This window comes from Seriola dumerili, unplaced genomic scaffold (assembly GCF_002260705.1).
Source record: "Seriola dumerili isolate Sdu_G_001 unplaced genomic scaffold, Sdu_1.0 BDQW01004171.1, whole genome shotgun sequence".
NCBI classification, from domain to species: domain Eukaryota; kingdom Metazoa; phylum Chordata; class Actinopteri; order Carangiformes; family Carangidae; genus Seriola; species Seriola dumerili.
Window position 1 is genome coordinate 118,385 of NW_019178426.1, and position 18,316 is coordinate 136,700.

The 18,316-nt window shown below is 40.5% G+C and overlaps 1 protein-coding gene across 1 annotated transcript; it reads left to right on the forward strand.

The window, feature by feature from the left end:
• The first annotated feature begins 4,846 nt into the window (after nt 1-4,846).
• Nucleotides 4,847-14,363, forward strand: LOC111239696 (protein Wnt-2b-A-like). The gene is made up of 5 exons (XM_022769583.1): nt 4,847-5,010; nt 8,113-8,333; nt 9,175-9,452; nt 10,658-10,922; nt 13,928-14,363. The coding sequence occupies exons 1-5, from the start codon at nt 4,847-4,849 to the stop codon at nt 14,155-14,157; spliced, it is 1,158 nt and encodes a 385-aa protein (XP_022625304.1). The 3' UTR covers nt 14,158-14,363.
• The last annotated feature ends 3,953 nt before the right edge of the window (nt 14,364-18,316 follow it).

The window sequence follows — 18,316 nt, forward strand, 5'->3', positions numbered from 1 at the left end:
TTTTGCGCCCTGTGTTGCTTCAACTATAAACACTGTTCTTGTGGTATGTTGTCTAAGTGATGCAACTTCAGAGAGAGAAAGTGGGTGGTGGTGGTGATGAGACTGCAATTGCGAAAGTGGACAGAAAATCCAGCTGATTACTTGACAGATATCTTCTGTGTGTGCTACAGTGCCACAATATACTGTATACAGTGTCTCACTCACACTCTCAGTCCGTCAATGTGCCCTGACATCCACACCAGCAGACATATGCAGAGCGCACGCTGACTTGGCTTTCCGTCACACTAAATCCCCCCACCTGGTTGTTGGGGAAGGGTTGGCTGGTTAACGGGACGGGTCACCTCTCCTCTGCTCAGCTCACCTAATTAACATTCCAGCGTAGGACAGCAGGGCCGCATCCCAAATCCAGCACAGGCACGCCTGGTCCTCCAGCAAAGCCCAATCTTTCTCAGCCTCCATAAACACAAGCTCAGGTTGATGAGCTGTGAGGGGCCATGTCCTCACTGCTGTCACTGCCAGTATGGCCGCTCGCTCATCTGCACTATACTGTACTCCACGACAATCAGCAGAAGACGTAAAGATCTATATTTTAAAACCTTGTATTATTGTTGTGAGAAATCCTAAAACCATTGGCATTTAGTAAAATAAATGTCAATCACAGCTTGCACAGTACAAAAAAATATTTTTTGGATTTTTCTGAGTAGGACTTCTGCCTTGCTTTCAAAGCTCGTCTTACACATCTGCATTTACCTGAAATGTCTTTGCATGCATTAATATTCAAACCCTCACTTAATATTCAGACTCTGACTTCAGGCTTTGGGCTGCATGACTTGGATAAAAAATGATGCCTTTCTAAAAATTTTATTCCAGCTTCTATTCCAGTCGTGACCCCAAAATGGATCTTGGCTCACCTTCCGTTAGGATTCCACATGACAAGAGGGGTAATAATTACGTTTTTTTGCATAAGAATAAATCTCAGAGAAGTAGGTTACATTTCTTTTTAAGCACCCAGCCTCAGAAAGTTGGCAAATCCTGTTTTTTGTTGGACTGAATGCAATTTGTTCTTAGACTGATGCAAATCCGTTGGATCCTCTCTGTTGGGTTCTGTGAGACATGCTTGTGATAAAGAACTATATAAATACATGAACTTGAAGTTGAACTTGAAAAGGATTGCTGCAGCCACATTGCTCCTCCTGGGCAGATCTGGTAAAGAGCTGTACTTTATGACTGTGTGGTGCACAATGGCAGAAATACAATAAGACTCATGGTCTCACGGCTGCAGTGTCATGTTGTGTGAATGAGATGACAAAAGTGAGGTCAAGGAAGGAGCACGTAACACACAAATTTACAACCCGCTGCAAGAAAGCAAACTACGTTCGTCTCGTCTTCCATTTTCTGTGTCTTCATCTGTGACGACTGCTATCACTGCACTGGCTCCACACCAAACAACATTCATCGACATCTGAGCACTCATCTGTGCCGCAGCATGTAGTGGCCCAAATCTCTTTCTTATTCTCTTGCTCTCTTCTTCTTTTCCTCCCTCTCGTCCTGTTTTTCTCCATCCAAATTTAGCCCAGACCATGAGATGGTCCTAGAATAGGAGCTCAGGCCCCCACACTGAGCCTCTTTAAGACCACAGCTGGAGCTGGCTCAAAGCGAGACAGAAGGAGAGGGAGGGCCGGATGACGAGTGTTATCGCCACCATCACCTGCTCCCTGTAAAGCAATTTGTTATAGAGTTGTCACTGTAAAATCCATAGCTTGTCCTAGGGTAAAGAAAGACAGGGTCACATGTAATGAGGATCCGAGTGTCGCTCCAAATGCAGATATGACATAACTGAAGGACAAACAGCTGGGCTATGTGTGTGATATAGAGTGAGAGGGGAAAGGACACAGATTTGAAGCCTGAAGCGTTTGAATCTATATTGTTAAGTAGAAAATGTTGTTTGGAGAAAACGATTTTTAAAAAAGTATTTGCTTTGCTTAGAAAACGATGCAATTTGGAAACTGACCTCACAGATGACAAACACACACACACACACACACACACACACACACACACACACACACAGTCTGTGCCGTGGCATTTCTAGGCAGCTGCATTGTTATTGACCTTTACTTAGGTCCCTAACTAACACCCCTGGATTTGCACTGATTAAAATGACCTCACACTCTCTTATGCACATGTCGTCTCGCCAGTGCCTTTCTCTACCTGCTAGACAAACTCAGCGCCAAGTAAATCACTCAAGTCGCAGGGATACAAGCCAGAAATGCCCTTGAGGTGGGTCAGATGTTTCCACACTGGCTCGATGAGACAAACCTGTTTCTGGATCAAGACTGTTGATATGAGCTGAACTACAAACATGCACTCCACTAGCATTACAGGGGAGGTTCAAGCGCTCGGCGCTGGGAGAAAGATATTTACTCTCCCACCCCAAGTCACTGGGCATAAAGGCAACTTTTTAAAAAAACATATTAATCATATTCCAGTGAACGCCTGTATTAGGCTGCAAACTAAACCATGACAGAGCAATGTCAAAAGTCAACCACTGAGCAAATAAGATGCTCCTTCTATGCTGCTCACCTGAGGGAAATGAATTCCAAAGGCTGAAGTGTTTTCTCCACACTTACTAGAGGGAGTTCATTAGTTTTGTCTTTTATGTCAAAATATTTGCCATGAATGCATCTTAACTCCAGTGCTGCTCCATTCTGAGCTCAGAAATAGGACTCTGCCACCTTCTGGTGCCTCATTCCAGACGTCTTGAACATTGATTCTTCAGGACACTCACCCTCACCTCTTGTCTCTTCCACCTCTATGAGAATAATAACCCAGGTTCCACCAAAACAACATATTTTTCATATACGTTACAAATCTATTTACCAAATATTGCCATTGTGTTTCTCCAATGTTACAATTCTTATTTCTAGCTTCTTTGTAAATTTGACATTTACTGTTTTTCAGTCCATGCTGAAGGAGGGATCTCCCCTTTGTTGCTCTTCCTAAGGTTTCATCTTTCCCCCACGGGCGGGTTTTTCCGGTCTAAACCGAGGGTCCAAGGATAGAGGGTTTTGTCTGCTGTACAGATTGTTAAGCCCCTTCAGGCAAATTTATGATTTGTGATTTTGGGCTACAGAAATAAACTTAACTGTTCTTCAGGAAACAAGTTTAATTTTTGAAATGAAACCAGTGCATTTTAATGATTGTGAAACTACTGGTGAATGGGTTTCTTGAGCCTGAAATTATATCAGTGAAAATCAAAGAAATCAGGTGTTATGAGAGTTCAATGCAAAAGCCGAGATGTTTTTAAGTGTTTAGTTCTGGAAGGAGGGCATTGGACTGAGACCAATCACACAGGAGCAGCAGACATATGAAACAATGTCTAAAATGCCCCCTGGCAAGGATTACCCATCTCTATGGAGACACTAAGTTCCTGTTTAATGATGTGTCAAAGCACGAAAGCTTGACCACATATAGCTGGAGGTTCCCGAGCAAAACTTTCCCCTCTGCACTAATGACACGAACAGACAACAGTGAGGACCAACCTGTGTTTTCTTCCTTATTAATACTATTATTAATCTTTGTGAATAAATGAGTGATTGAACACATTGGCCACAGGAGACTTTTTGCCTCAGTTGCATAAGTCCTACATTGTTTTGAACACAGGGATTTTAAAGTTTCTGTTATGAAAATAAAACTACTTTTAACAGAAATTAACCAAAAGTGTTTTGGTATTTTTAAAGCTACATACTCATAAATAATAATAAACTGAACTCTACAAATGTCAAGGTACAACAAAGACCACAAGTCCCTAGTGAAATTTTATTGAACAGTGCTATTAGACTGTAATACAATAAAGTACTAACTATTTTCATTCTTCATTAATCTCCTGATCACTTTTTTGATAAATTAATAATTTAGTCAAAAAATACCAGAAGTTGATATTGATGAGCATCAAATCCTCATAGGAGACAATTCTTCATAGCAAATGTCAAAAACTTACAAATCAATTAACCGATTATCTGAATAGTTGTCAATTCATTTTCTGCTAATGGACCAATGGATTGATGATTAATTGTTGCAGCAATATATGATAACTGAGTGCAGGCACAAACTCCTCTTATTTCTCTCAGTATTAAAGGAATGTTATTGGGCAGAGCTGTGTTGTTCTTAGGTGGTAAAGCGGTGAATGCGTTGATTTGAAACTGGCAGGGATTACTTTCCATCAAACTAAATATACACAGCTCCTGTCCTGCTGTCTGTAGGTCTACATACCGCTGTTTATAATTTTCTGACAAAGGGGGAGGTGGGGGTAGGGTCACGGACAGCTGACGCACCGGCGCGCAGCGCTGCGTGCTTCGGGGGCGCATCTTTATTCCGGCTTCAGGAGGAAAGGTGCGCACAGTGTCTGTCCCATCCTCGGAAATAGTTCGTCCATTCGACTCATCTGATTTCAGTGACTTTTACCACTTTCACATCTGTCTTATGTTGTACATTACAACTTCCTGCGGCGTCAGTGACTTTAAACTCGGTGCGCAACAGCTGAAGAGGAAAGGTGAATTTAATGCTCATATACAAGACTGTTAGAAAAAAAAAAAACAGACATCTGAGGCGGAGGACTCACCCAGCTCACTCAGTGCACGTACAATCTCCGACGCCAGTGAAGATAATGGATCTACAGAGAGAAATTCTGCACGGCATTATCACACTAACAGATCACTGATGGAGTTTAAGACCACTTTTCCTCCATGGGAAGTTTTTTTCGTTCCCCAGTGATGGACGGAGGACAGTCATCAAGGACTTTCACACCTGATTGTGCAGCCTTTGCCAATACATGAAAGGCAGAAACATGTTTTGTCTGATGAGATCTGGAGGCGTATCAGACAGCAGCAGGGCTATGGGGATCAGACATGGGACAAGAATACAACATCACTCCAAACCCATCTCTAAGATATACTTCATTTTTATTCTGCTTCTGCTCATTTTCACACCGAGAGTGGATTCATCGTGGTGGTGAGTGACATCTTAATGCTCGAGTCTGTTTCACTTCCAACCACCATGGAAGTTAAACATCTGTAAAATAAAATATGTATACAAGTGCTGCAAAACTTATGATGCACACCTGACTAAATTTAATCATTTACTTCCGTTTCATGTACTTACATTTACACATTATTTAAAACTATTGTCTCACATGATTTTTGTGCTACACCTTAAAATTATTAATTTGATTGGATTCGTTTGTAAAGGTAGACATTTATCTGATGAAAAAAGGCCAAAAAATGGTCTGTACATAACTTCCACCATTTGATAGACTTGATTTCAAACTTGAAGCCAGTCTGTTGCACTTTTTCGCCATCACACCTAAAATCCCTACTTTGCCACAGTTCATGTCTGTGCTTATAAAATGTCTTTTCATCTCCATCTTAACTTTATTTTGCCTGTGCACTGGAATTTTCTGAACGTGTGCTGACATTATATTGTTTTTTTTTTTGTTTTTTTTACACATCATTTCAAAGTGAGATGTTCAGCACAGCAATGTGTGTCATGTGCTTATGAAGATTAATGGTGTTGGGGGGTGGGGGGTCTCCCCTATCCATCCATCTTGCCCAGAGTAAGTGGCAGGTGCAAGCGCTGGTGCATGAATAAATGCCCCTTGATGATTTCTCTTGAGGTTTTAAACGACCAGAGGGTTAAAAAAAAAAAAAAAAAAAAAAAAAAAATTGAGGGGGGACAGTTAGCACCCCCCTTATCCCACCCACCTGAAATAATTCTCATGTGTCAGGTCCCACTTACCAATGTATTTGATGTGCACTTTATATTTAACCACAGAGAAGCTCTTCTAGTTCTACATTTTCTTTGTTATGGGACGCAGGGCAACAATTGAATTTGCCTCTGTTTTACAGATGGATTTAGATTAAAAACGCATCCTTTGTAAATAATGCTATGAATGTTAATTTCCCAAGAGAGCCAAAAGCATATGTTATCCTATTTGCTATTGTGTTATCCCTTTGCTGTCTTATGCAAATACATTACAAATAAACTGTGATTAAATCATTGAGAAATTCCAGAGAAAGCGAATGAGTCACAGAGTACAAAGGCTTGGAAGCTTTGTGTCCAGGTGATTAATACTTATATAATCCTGGTTTGTATTGTTGGCCTATTTTTAACTGTTGCAATAATTTAGATGAGCGCCGTGTGTCTTGCTGCACAAGACCCCCTTCCCTCTCTCCCTCTCTCTTTCTCGCTCTGTGTGTCCTCTTGGAGACAGTCAGGGGTCTTTTGGCAAAGCTGGTATGTTCAACACACAATAAACACAAGTAGTGCTTCTGCTCTGCTTTACTGCTCAGGCAGATAGTCGCAGTTAGAACGGGACTGGGACAGCCATAACAGGAGTGGAAACTGCCTGCTACGTCTGTTTCTGTCTCGGTGGCCAGGCGACACAAATGTGGCCGCGATTAGGGACTATAATGATATCCGGATGGAGAGTGGAGCGTGCAGGCTTAGAGGGGGTGGGAGGTGGGGGGGCTTCGCCATCATATGGTTGATCTGTGAGGATGTGAGGCCTGAACGCCTGAGTTTGAGTGGTCACTTGTACTGTAGATGACTGTCATCATGTCCCACTGATAAGAGGCCCCCCCCCCCGGTGTCACAATACCACCAGCATGTGATCCGTCCTTTTAAGAGTTGCTACAAAGTCAGGGATTATGTCTGAATGGAGCAGGAAGCAAAGGGCCTATCACAGGGAACGAGGTGCTTTTCACTGAACGTGAGGAATTTAATAATCTCTTCTACATCCTGAATGTCCAAGTCTCAACTAGAAGAGGGATATGGATGTGAGGAAAAATAAGCAACAGTCAGTAATCTAAACTTCAAGGAAAAGCCAGAAACTTAGGGAAATACTTACTTCATAATTATAGGTCACTTGTTTAAGCATGAGCATATGAATATCTTGAGTGTTAGACAAGATTAACACCACTCTCGTGTCTGTACACCAAATATTAAGCTGCCACCAGCTAACTTAGCTTAGCACAAACACTGGAAACTGACTGAAAAGATAGCAGAATTCACTTTACCAACACCTTCAGCTGACTAATTAGCATGTTGTTTGTTTAATCCGTACAAAAACCAAAGTGTAAAAGTCACAAATCACTGTTTTATAGAGAGACTATTTCTTGGTCAAAGTGACTTCCTGGCGTTTACACTGCTTGCTGGGCAAATGGAATCCTGACTTTTAGTCCATAGAATGCATCAAACTCCAAAAATGCTGGATCCTACCATTACCCATAGTGCAATTCGTACCATCTTTCGTTAGACCCTTCTTGCCTGGTAAACACCCACGTCTTTCAGACTCCATTTCACCGGTTTATAACATAGACTTTCTGTTATAAATTCTTGAATTCTGAGTTTGCGTCATATCATTCCAACTATAATTACCAACAGCTGAGTGGGAAAACCCATTCACATCAACCTCTGACTTGTAAGTTTGAGTCAGAGATATTGGGAAATGTTGACAGGTGGTCCACGATATCTCCCACATGGTGAAAAAAAACTAGATAAGAGTCAACAAACCAGTGGCAAAGTATCAGCAGAGCCATTTTTGCAGGGAGTTAACCCTTAAATAAAATTGAATATAAGCACAAATATAGTTCAGTTAACCTAAAATGAGTTCTACACAAATTGTTTGTATGTGGCTGGTTTGACTTGTTATTGAACCACTACAAATACGAAACACAACAAAGTGGCTGCTTCAGGCTAATTATTGGTGTGGCTACATAGTCAGTAGAGGGGGTAACCATTGTGGAATAATGCGGGAATGCTCCCATGTTGGAATTATGGAGGATTTTCCCATTGTTCCTATTCTGCTGACCTTATGTGAATACCGCATAAAACATAACTGAGATAACCCTGATGACGTCATAATGACATCACCAAGGGTTATTTTTCCAGACCTGACAAAGCTGCTCCAAAGCCACAGAAGACATTAAGCAACTTCACACAAGCTTAGTGGTAGTCCTTTACAAGTTATTTTGGTGTAAAAAAAAAAAAAAAAAAAGTCGAAGTGCCCCTTTAAGTCATCATTTTTAATACCGTTTGTTGTATTTATGTCTGCAGGTACATCGGAGCACTGGGCGCAAGGGTGATCTGTGACAACATTCCCGGCCTGGTGAACAAGCAGCGGCAGCTCTGCCAGCGACACCCGGACCTGATGCAGTCCATCGGAGAGGGAGCCAAAGAGTGGATCAAAGAGTGCCAGCACCAGTTCAGACATCACCGCTGGAACTGCAGCACGCTGGACCGGGACCACACTGTGTTTGGCAGGGTGATGCTGCGAAGTGAGTCTGCACATGTGCGACTGGTATTTCTATCTGTGTGGTTCTTTTGTATGTGCGTGACCATAGTTGTTTATGTCAGCCACACTCGAGTTCATCATCCTCGTAAACATCTCCGCTTGACCAGATAAGCACAGAATTAATAGGTGTCTTTTTAAATTAACTTTGCCCTAGAATACAAACAGAAAGAGAAAGTGCTGTCTTTTTTTTTTTTTTTTTTTAACCTTCTCCGGGAATTAGGGAAGATTGGGAAAGTGGATGTTCTCTGAAAACAAGTAGCAGATCGAGAGATCCACACTGGTGATGTATAAACAGTAATAGGAGATGTAAATATTTGGGTAGATGTTTCTGGCAGCCAGACAAAGCTTTACTCCCTGACATATCGCCTGTGTTCTGCTTCATTGCGTGAGCAGGAATGAGGACAGGAGGTGGGTGGGAATGCCAGACCAAATAACCCCCAAAATCTCCTCTTGTCTGAAATGAAAACACAGCTCAGTGACTGAGAAAGCTGCCATCTGTGCAAATTAAAAGGTGAAAGGAGAGTCGACTGGACTGTGATGTTATAGCTGATATGCTGTTACCTCTGTCTGGACCATCCACCATAAATGGACTGATTTCTGTGCTCTTGCTGTCTGGAATATGCTTGAGAAAGGCTGCTTTACTGAGTAGTAACACAGTGAACTTGGGCACTAAAAGAACAGCTTGAATCTTACCAAAAATAGTAACAGAACCAGTTGCATTGCTTTCCCATATCAAATAAAAGCACTAGTAAAGTTTTCTTTTTCCACCTATAATAGTATATTCTCTGATATAATTGCAACACTTCTCATTTCTGTGCACCCAGGCAGCCGAGAGGCAGCGTTCGTGTACGCAATTTCCTCAGCAGGAGTGGTCTACGCCATAACCAGGGCTTGCAGTCAGGGGGAGCTTAAGATCTGTAACTGCGACAGCCACAAGCGGGGGCGAGCTAGCGACGATAGGGGCAATTTTGACTGGGGCGGATGCAGTGACAACATCAACTACGGCATAAAGTTTGCCAAAGCCTTCGTAGATGCTCGCGAGAGGATGGTGAAAGATGCCCGGGCGCTGATGAACCTGCACAACAACCGGTGTGGTCGGATGGTGAGTAGGAGCTTAAATGTTAAAACCTGAGATTTGGCACCATTCTGTCTGCAGCTTAAGCCGCGTTTTGACTGAAAAGTACCTGGAACTTTTAGTTTGGTTTAAGTTTTTTCACTCAGTGCTCGCCTGCTCGCTCGCTCCCTACGGACTCTTAAACATCACGGGTGAAATAAAATGCAGCAAGTACTCGACCAGTCAGAAATGTTCAGCATAGCAGACCACACCCCCCAAAGTTCCTGAACCTTTGGCAAGTACTATTCCCCGACCAGGGACTTTTTCAGGCGTCGATCAATTACCCTGGAACTAAATTTAGACCCTGGTTCCTGCGGTGGAAATGGGCATAGGTTCCTGGTTCCTGGGGAAAGTTTGTGTGGTGGAAACGCAGCCTTAGAGACAATTTTCTAAAAATCAGAACTTAGAAATTAGGAAACAATGAAAAAGCTCACCAGAATTTCTCAAAAATGTATTTAAGTGTCTTGTTTTGTCCAAATATCAGGGATACTCCATCTTTAGTAAATTCAGCTCATTGGACATGATTTAGAAATGCAAACACCCCCAATTGTTCAGTTTGCCTCGGCTGCCAGTTTTAGGTAGAATCCTGGTTGCTCCAAAATTTTTCCATTTAAGAATTATGAAGGTCACTGTGCTATTCAGTGCAGAAGAAATATTTATGTAGTCTTCCCCAGATCTGTGCCTCAAGACAATCCTGTCTCTGAGCTCTGCAGGCAGCTCCTCTGACCTCATGACTTGGTTTTTCTGTGAGACCTTACATAGACTGATGTGTGCCTTTCCAAATCATGTCCAATCAGTTGAATTTACCACAGGTGGACTCCAATCAAGGTGTAGAAACTTATCGAAGATGATCAAGAGAAATGGTAGGCACCTGAGCTAAATTTCAAGTGTCATAGCCAAGAGTCTGATACTTATGGCAATGTGATATATCAGTTTTTCCTCTTTAATAAAATTTAAAAATTTCTAAAATTCTGTTTTCACTGTGTTTAGACTAATGAGGGATTTTTTTTTTTTTTTTTTTTATTTTAGCATAAGGCTGCAACTTAACAAAATGTAAAAAAAATTGAAGGGGTCTGAACACTTTCCAAATGCACTGTAGCTAACAACTGTGCCAGCAGAGCTGATCACACCTACATCATGCCACGGGCAACATTATAGGCTTAACACCCTGTCACCTTTGACCTCTGCTCTAGGCAGTGAAGCGCTTTATGAAGCTGGAGTGCAAGTGTCACGGGGTCAGTGGCTCCTGTTCTCTGAGAACCTGCTGGCTGGCTATGTCTGACTTCAGGCGAACTGGAGACTACCTCCGCAAGAAGTACAACACAGCCATCGAGGTGACCATGAACCAGGATGGGACGGGTTTTATGGTGGCTGACAAGGACTTCAAGGGAAGCACCAAGAATGAGTTGGTATACGTGGAGACCTCACCAGATTATTGTCTCATGGACCGTGCAGCAGGTGAGTGAATGAATGAAGAGGAATGAAGAATTAGGTTTTCGGAAAAATTTGAAGCTGCTTGCAAAGTGTATTGATACTGTGGGTGCACATAAAAAAAAACACATAGGGGAATGAAAAAAGAAAAGAAAAGAAAAAGCACGAGTGGCTGTAACTGTCTGATGATGAGCAAAGCATTCGGACCTCTGGGCTTTTTTCACTTTTCAATCACAATTATCTTAAAGGGTCATATACCCATACCATACTTGAGATATTTTATATTTGAGAGCTTAAACACTTTAATACATATTGGCGAGTGTACATTTTGCTACATAAGTACACAACATGAACAAACATTTCTTGATAAGAAACCATAAGGTACTGAGCTAAAAAAATAGACTTGTCAGTGTTCTCTGGTGGACAAACTGTGTAATGACTTCACCTTTGCAAATCACTTTTCTTTTTCTTTTTGGTCTGCACTTTCTTGTTTCGCCAATAATTCATTGCTCTACTTTTGAATTACCATTATATGTAATCAGCGTTTGGTTTGTGACACTTTGAGCATCGAAATATAACCAACTTGATGTCATGTTACAGACCTCATGAACATTATTCAATTTTATGTGAAATATTTCATAACATGTACATTATGCCGGTTCTACATCAGCAAAACACCATCGGCCTATATTTTGAGATTCAAGACTTTTTGAGCTTGTGTTAAAATAATTTAATGATTTTTTCAGATAGCAATTGCAACACCAACTTTCTCATTTTCATTCAAAAGTTTAATGTGGGTTGGTCCAAAGTCAGTTTTACAAAACCTTTGAGAATCAGAGATCCATCCACTGAAGGCTTGCATTCCTTCACAGCTTAAAGTTCAATGATTTGACCTTTAACATCTTCTTTAATTCCTAGTGTTTGCTTTGCCTTGTTAATCTCTGTCTCTCTCCTCCAATCCAGCCTCTTCAATAGAGCGTGAAGGAACTCACTAACTCACTGTTAATAGGTTAGGTTAGATATCATAGTGCGGGAGACAAGACGGTACCACCTTAAACATATTCTCCCACACCTCCCTGCTGTTAGCTTGGTTGCAGGTTGACAACTGAGGGGTAATGAAGGTGTGTTCACTGAAAGGGAAGGCCTGTCCTTCCTTGTTAAAAGGTGATCTTAAAAGAAGCTTATGACCCTCCTCACCACTAATCTCCATTGTATAAAAATTCACAGCCTAAGGATACATGCAGGCTTATTTTTCAAATCCCTCCTTTGGTCAGTATTAAGCTCCACTCGCTAGAGCCTGAGGGGAATATCTTCTCTTATTCTTTTCTCTTTACTTCAGGGATGCTCTGTTATTAGACGTGGCATCTGATAGGCTTAGATTTTTACACCCGAGTACATGGACACCTTTGTGTTTGGGTCTGAGACTATTCTGTCAACGTGTCTGGAAGACTAAACCCTGCAGAGAGTGTGGGAAAACTGATGTTTCACTTTGGAAAAATGGTTTCAGTTTTCAGCATCAGAATCTCCACTGATGTTTCAGTGATCATCAACAAGCTATATGCCATTACTGCAGGTTTTCCAAAATGTAATTAAGTTGAGCTGATATAGGGCAACTAATAGGTAGCCACCTGTATAGAGTTACTGTATTTGCAATAGAAAAGGTACATGTCATTCCTACTTTAAAGCATAGTTGTGAGTTCTTATTCCTTTAAAACTGCACTAATATATATTTTTATGTTAACAAGACATCAGATATCAAAGTGTAATGTGAAAGGGGTCAAAGCCAGAGCAAATTATCAACCCACACAGCTCTACAGTGTTGTTGCATCTTTTAGCTCATTGTTTTGGTTTTATGGCCCTGAAAACTCAGCTCTTAAGAAAGCTCTGACAAACCTCCTACATGCTACCTCCCCAACACCAAACAGCAGACAATGTTAGCAACTAGCTAGTGAATACAGTGGAAGATTTAGCTACTGAAGAGCCGTATATTTTCCATTTATTCACTTTAAAAGCAGTGTGTGAATAATGGACTTAACTATTGGACACATGAATTTGATGGAGAATTCGGTGAGTGTCACTGTTCTATCCAGTCAGTAGATATTTGAGGCTGCAACATTTCATTACCTTGGTAATACGGTACACAATCTCTGTTTTCAGCCTTCACAATGGTGGTTTTAAGTGCTATCCCTCAAGTTGAATTTTGATGATGAAATACTAAAAAGATACTGTACATGTCAGTAAGCAAGTTGACTCAAAGTAAAAAAGAAAAAAAAAGAAAAGAAAAAAACTTAGCCATGCTAGTGGTTAATAAACCAAAGTATTGGACAAACTGAATTCTTGACCTGATGAGGTGAAAAGTCAGGGGATCACCAAAGATCAGAAAGAACAAGAATACCTGCATCAAATTACAAGGTCATTCATCCATGTAACAGTTGTTTAGCCATTTCATTCAAAAATCACAAATATCAGCCTCATGGTGGCGCAAGACGAAAAATCAGGGGATCAACAAAGTCATTAGGATTCATCCTCTAGGCATCATGAATGTCTGTACCATATCTTGCAATCATCTAATGAATGTATTTAGTTAAAGTTTAGGTTAGTTGTAAGAATAAGGTTGGAGTACCAGTTTATCTTATTTATTGCAAACATAACAGTCATTGTGTTTCCTACAAATAAACATGAATTTCACCCTTTCTCAAAAAAGGTTTGTCATTTATTTTGGCTGTTGATACACACGCAGATGACTGTGTTAAGAATCCTCTAAGACTGAAATGCAACTATAGGTTATATAATAAATCATTCGTGTTCCTCTAAACTAGAAGGTCAATAGTCCCTACACTTTAAGTCCTACACAAAGTCTCTATAAAAAAAAAAAAAATAAAAAAAAAAAGAAAGGACAAAAGTGTAAATTTTTGAAATTGTCACATTAATTCTGATTGAACGCTTTGATGATTCAAATGGAATCATCCAGTGGATTGTTATCTACCATTACGCCAAAACTACAGCATTTTATTCTTTTCATCTCTTCACAGGCTCCTTGGGCACAGCGGGCAGAGTGTGCAACAAGTCATCGAGAGGCACAGACGGCTGTGAGGTCATGTGCTGTGGGCGGGGCTACGACACCATGCGAGTCAAACGCGTCACCAAGTGTGAGTGCAAATTCAAGTGGTGCTGCGCCGTGGAGTGCAAAGACTGTGAGGACGTGGTGGACGTTCACACCTGCAAGCCCCACAAGCGACCTGACTGGCTGGACATAACTTAATGAGGAGACGTGACCAATCACAGCCACCACTGACTCATTAACCTCTGCGCTAATGACTGCATCTTATTATGAGATATAAATCTCTTAATGTTATACCTCTGGCTTTCGATCCTTTGACACTTCCTGAAGCAGAGACTTCACAGACTGTTATTGGATGATGCTAAACTGGAAATTAGGCCCAGTTACTGATTGTGTGTTGCTTTACTAAGTGTTTCTAAGAACAATTTGTTGATCTTTTTTTTTTTTTTTTTTTTTAAACACAAACTTGGAATCTTTGATACAAAATGGCTGAATATTATATTACTCTGTTGTAAATGCACCCTTGGTTGAGGCAGAGATATGGGGTAATGTCTGCTTATTTGACAGTATGTAAAGACTGTGAGAGCACATGATTCAACTCCAACTTATGATCATAATAATTGAAATATTTAGCCAGAAGAGAGAGAAAAATAAAGAAAGATGGAGAAATCTTTGAGATATTGTACAAACACTGACACTGTATCATTTAAATGACAGGAAGCACTGTATGGTACTGCAACAAATCATTTAAAATACAAAAAACTGTTCGCTTCTAATTAATGCAACTCTTAACAAACTAACAAAAATGTCTTTCTTGATTAAGGCCAGATAATCGCACTGTGAAACAAAAGGAACCAGAAGCAGGAGAACAACCAAATAATGTCTGTTTAAGTGGCAGCATGCTGTAATTTGCTGCGGTGTTGGATTCTGAAAGGTTCTCGGGAGAAAAAGGACACACTAACAAGAAAAATGAAGCTTCATATGGACTATGGACTGTTATCTGAAAAGAGTCACCGTTTTCACACAGCGTCCTGCATATTTGAATGTCTGTGAATGGTTTAACGCATTCTGGTTGTGTTGCCTTATGGAAATTTTCTAATTTCTACCTCTGGTTCTTTTGTCTTTGTTTCCATTTTTACTGACACCATCATGCAGCTGTTCAGACAGACAACAATACCGCATAAAAACACAGCTCCCATTAGTCATTTCAGTTAGGCCTTTGGGACAAAAAAAAGCTGAATCCAGCTCAACTTTTGCCGCAATGTCATCCCACGAGCATATTCCAATCAAAGACATGAAAGCATATTCGATGTAGATTACTTTGTGATGTGAATGCCTCCCCAAAGTTGTAAGTTCCTGTGCCGTAGTATGAACTGCAATGCACTGATTGGGCGTCTGATAAGCCTGTCTCAAACCAGCTTTCTCAAATCCTACATACAACGCAACCACTTTTTTAAAAGATTTTTTTTTTTATCATTAACTACAGTGTCACAAAGCATGCAGCATTGTATGCTGAAACATTATCATACATCCTAAATGATGTGAACAGCAAGACATGTAAGCTGACAATTCTAATTACCGTGTACAGGAAGATATTAAAACACAATGTTTCTGATTATTAGAGTTCTGTGAGGTCCTGTGGCCATTTTCAAATTTGTCATTACATTCTTATATCCGATTGTATGTGAAGCTTTTCTCATCACTTGGTCTTGGTTTCTTCTATCATCGTATTGTGACAGAACACTTTTACAATGCAATCTTATGCAACTGTGCTTTCAGTCCTTTGTGCACATATTCACTGGCTCTGACTGGTTTGTGAGAAGTGAAGTATTTCATGAAACCGGGCCAAGACGTTGCAAAAAGAGCAGTGAAGTAGCCACGGACCCTGAATTTGACTTTTCAGCATCTGGTAATGCAGCCAGACATCATGTTAGGCCATTGGAGACACAACCCACAGAGGGATTTATAGATCTAAATGAATCTGACAACAAGCTGTGGATGCTTAGAGTCAACAAATTGTTTCAAGTCCACGTAATGAGGAGGAGAGCCAAAGTAAAGTGCTTTGAACAAGGCCAAATGACACGCCATGTCAAACGTTCACAAGTCAAAAGTTAATTGCAAACAAAAGAGCATGTTTTGAATGTAAATGAAGAGTATGTTGGCTGTGTTTTTCTTAAAGATTAGAAAGGTGAGAGCTGTTCACACACAGTGGGGGCCGACCTGGGCCTGTGGTCCTCCAGCCTTCAAAAATTCATTTTTCTTCTCCCCAGTTCTTCTGAATGTAATGAAGCACAACACATCCAGTGCAATGTGAAATTTAATCTTAAATGCTAAATCCACATTGGAAACGACTGGGCCTGCACTGATCTGTACTGTGGATGTGGAGGGTGAAAGTCATATGTACATGAAATCAGACATAGGATTAAAAGATTTGAATTTTCAGATGTACTCTACTTACATTTGAGCCAACAAAAAAAATATTTTTGTCCATCATGGATACCATGAATTTTTTACTGTTTCATTAAGACTGAGGCTACATTTTTGCACCCAAGTCAATCTTTAGGTTGGTCAGCGATTGGTACAACAGTGTCCTGGTGTGTGTTACTGTCTAGGGAGGTATTTTCACCTTGGAAATGTAGGGACTAAAATACCTTACTGGTTCTATATTAAACCTTGTTGATCCACCCTGTCACTTTCATTAGAGGTCTTCTGTTCTCTTCCAGCTTATATGGTCTCCTATGCTTTAGCCCTGATTCAGTTATGGCGTAGAGATGATAAAGATGATGCAACCAACCAGGTTAGTGTTTAGTGTTAATTCAATGTCAGTTAATTCCATAGTATATTTCCCAGAACCGTGACTGGACTGGCCAATGGTAAGCTTAGATAGCAACAAAAAATACATCATAAAAATATCTCCAAAGTTGAATTACTGTCATAGCTTTTACATCAGTGGATAGCATAATGAGTTACTGTACACACAGAGTAGATTAATAATACTTTGCTGATCTTCATATCTGTCATAGTATCCATGCTGCTTTGTCCCCCACAATGTGTGATCCAGTTGAAGTCTGTAAAAATAACAGGAGTGGCATCGCAGGAATTCTCTGCCATCATAGTGATATTAAATGGGCATCTTCATTTAACAACATTTCAGAGCTAAAATTGGCTCAGGGGGAAGAGACTAACAGTGTGGTCTGCATGGATGTTTCACATTCAGGGAAACCAGATGAGAAAAATGTTGTAATCCAAAATTGTAATGAGTCAAAAACAATTCAGTGTTGCGTCAGTTTCACACTAAACATATTTGGTTTTCTCCTTGAACTTGTGTGACTAGTCCTCCAGTCCCACACACTTTGCTCCATCCAATCATATGATATCTATGATATACAACAATATGGGAAGCATGTTGATATGTATACATTGCGAAATTGTTGCTCTCCAGACTTTTCTTAGGAAAAGTGTTGAAAATCTTTGGCAAAGTCTCCCAGTGGTTTCACCGTTTTTCTTGGAATAGAAGATGGCCCTTATGACCCTATCAGCAGTAATTAAGAGCTTTGTGTGGACATGAAATTGGACTTGCCTATAGCTGCTATACTGTATTTATTGTCCTTGCCAAATGACATCATACCCATCTGTAACTTGAAGGAAGTAAAATCCACATAAATCTCACATACAGTATGTTTCTATAGCACTGACAAAGAAAAAGCCTCCGGCAAACTAAAGATTATACAGTGGAAATTATCTGTTTATAGCATAACCAGAGAACATTAAATTGTAGGCATCTGGCTGACACTTACATCCCCAGTGACATACAATAAATGAGCATATTCAGATTCAATGTGTTCCTCAAGGATACTTGTCACATGCAACAATTTATTATGTGTAAAAAGTCTGTACAGAGGAAATATTTGGCATCTAGGCACTGGCTTTATCACTCCCCACAAACATACGGCAATGATCAGCACAGCAGAGATTGGGGAGAGATGATTAAAAACTTCCCACTGAAAGCTACAGTAGATATAGAGCCCAACGCCTGCCATGATTTAAAATCTGCTTTATATAGGCCACAAGCACCAGCTGCTGTGTGGCTACTTTCCTGCAAGACACCACAGACCACGAATTGAATCTAAGATGAGGAAATCCACTTCATGTGCAGCAACAGATGAAGACAAGCTATATGATAATCATCACCAACATCATCATAATGATAATAATAATCATATGATAATTATGAACCTACATATATCACACTGACAAAAAATTAATGGCTGGAGCAGACAACGTGTTCTCATTAAATATCATACACACTGATAAGCAGCACTCTTTCATAAACCCCTGGATAACAGCAGACAACAGGAAA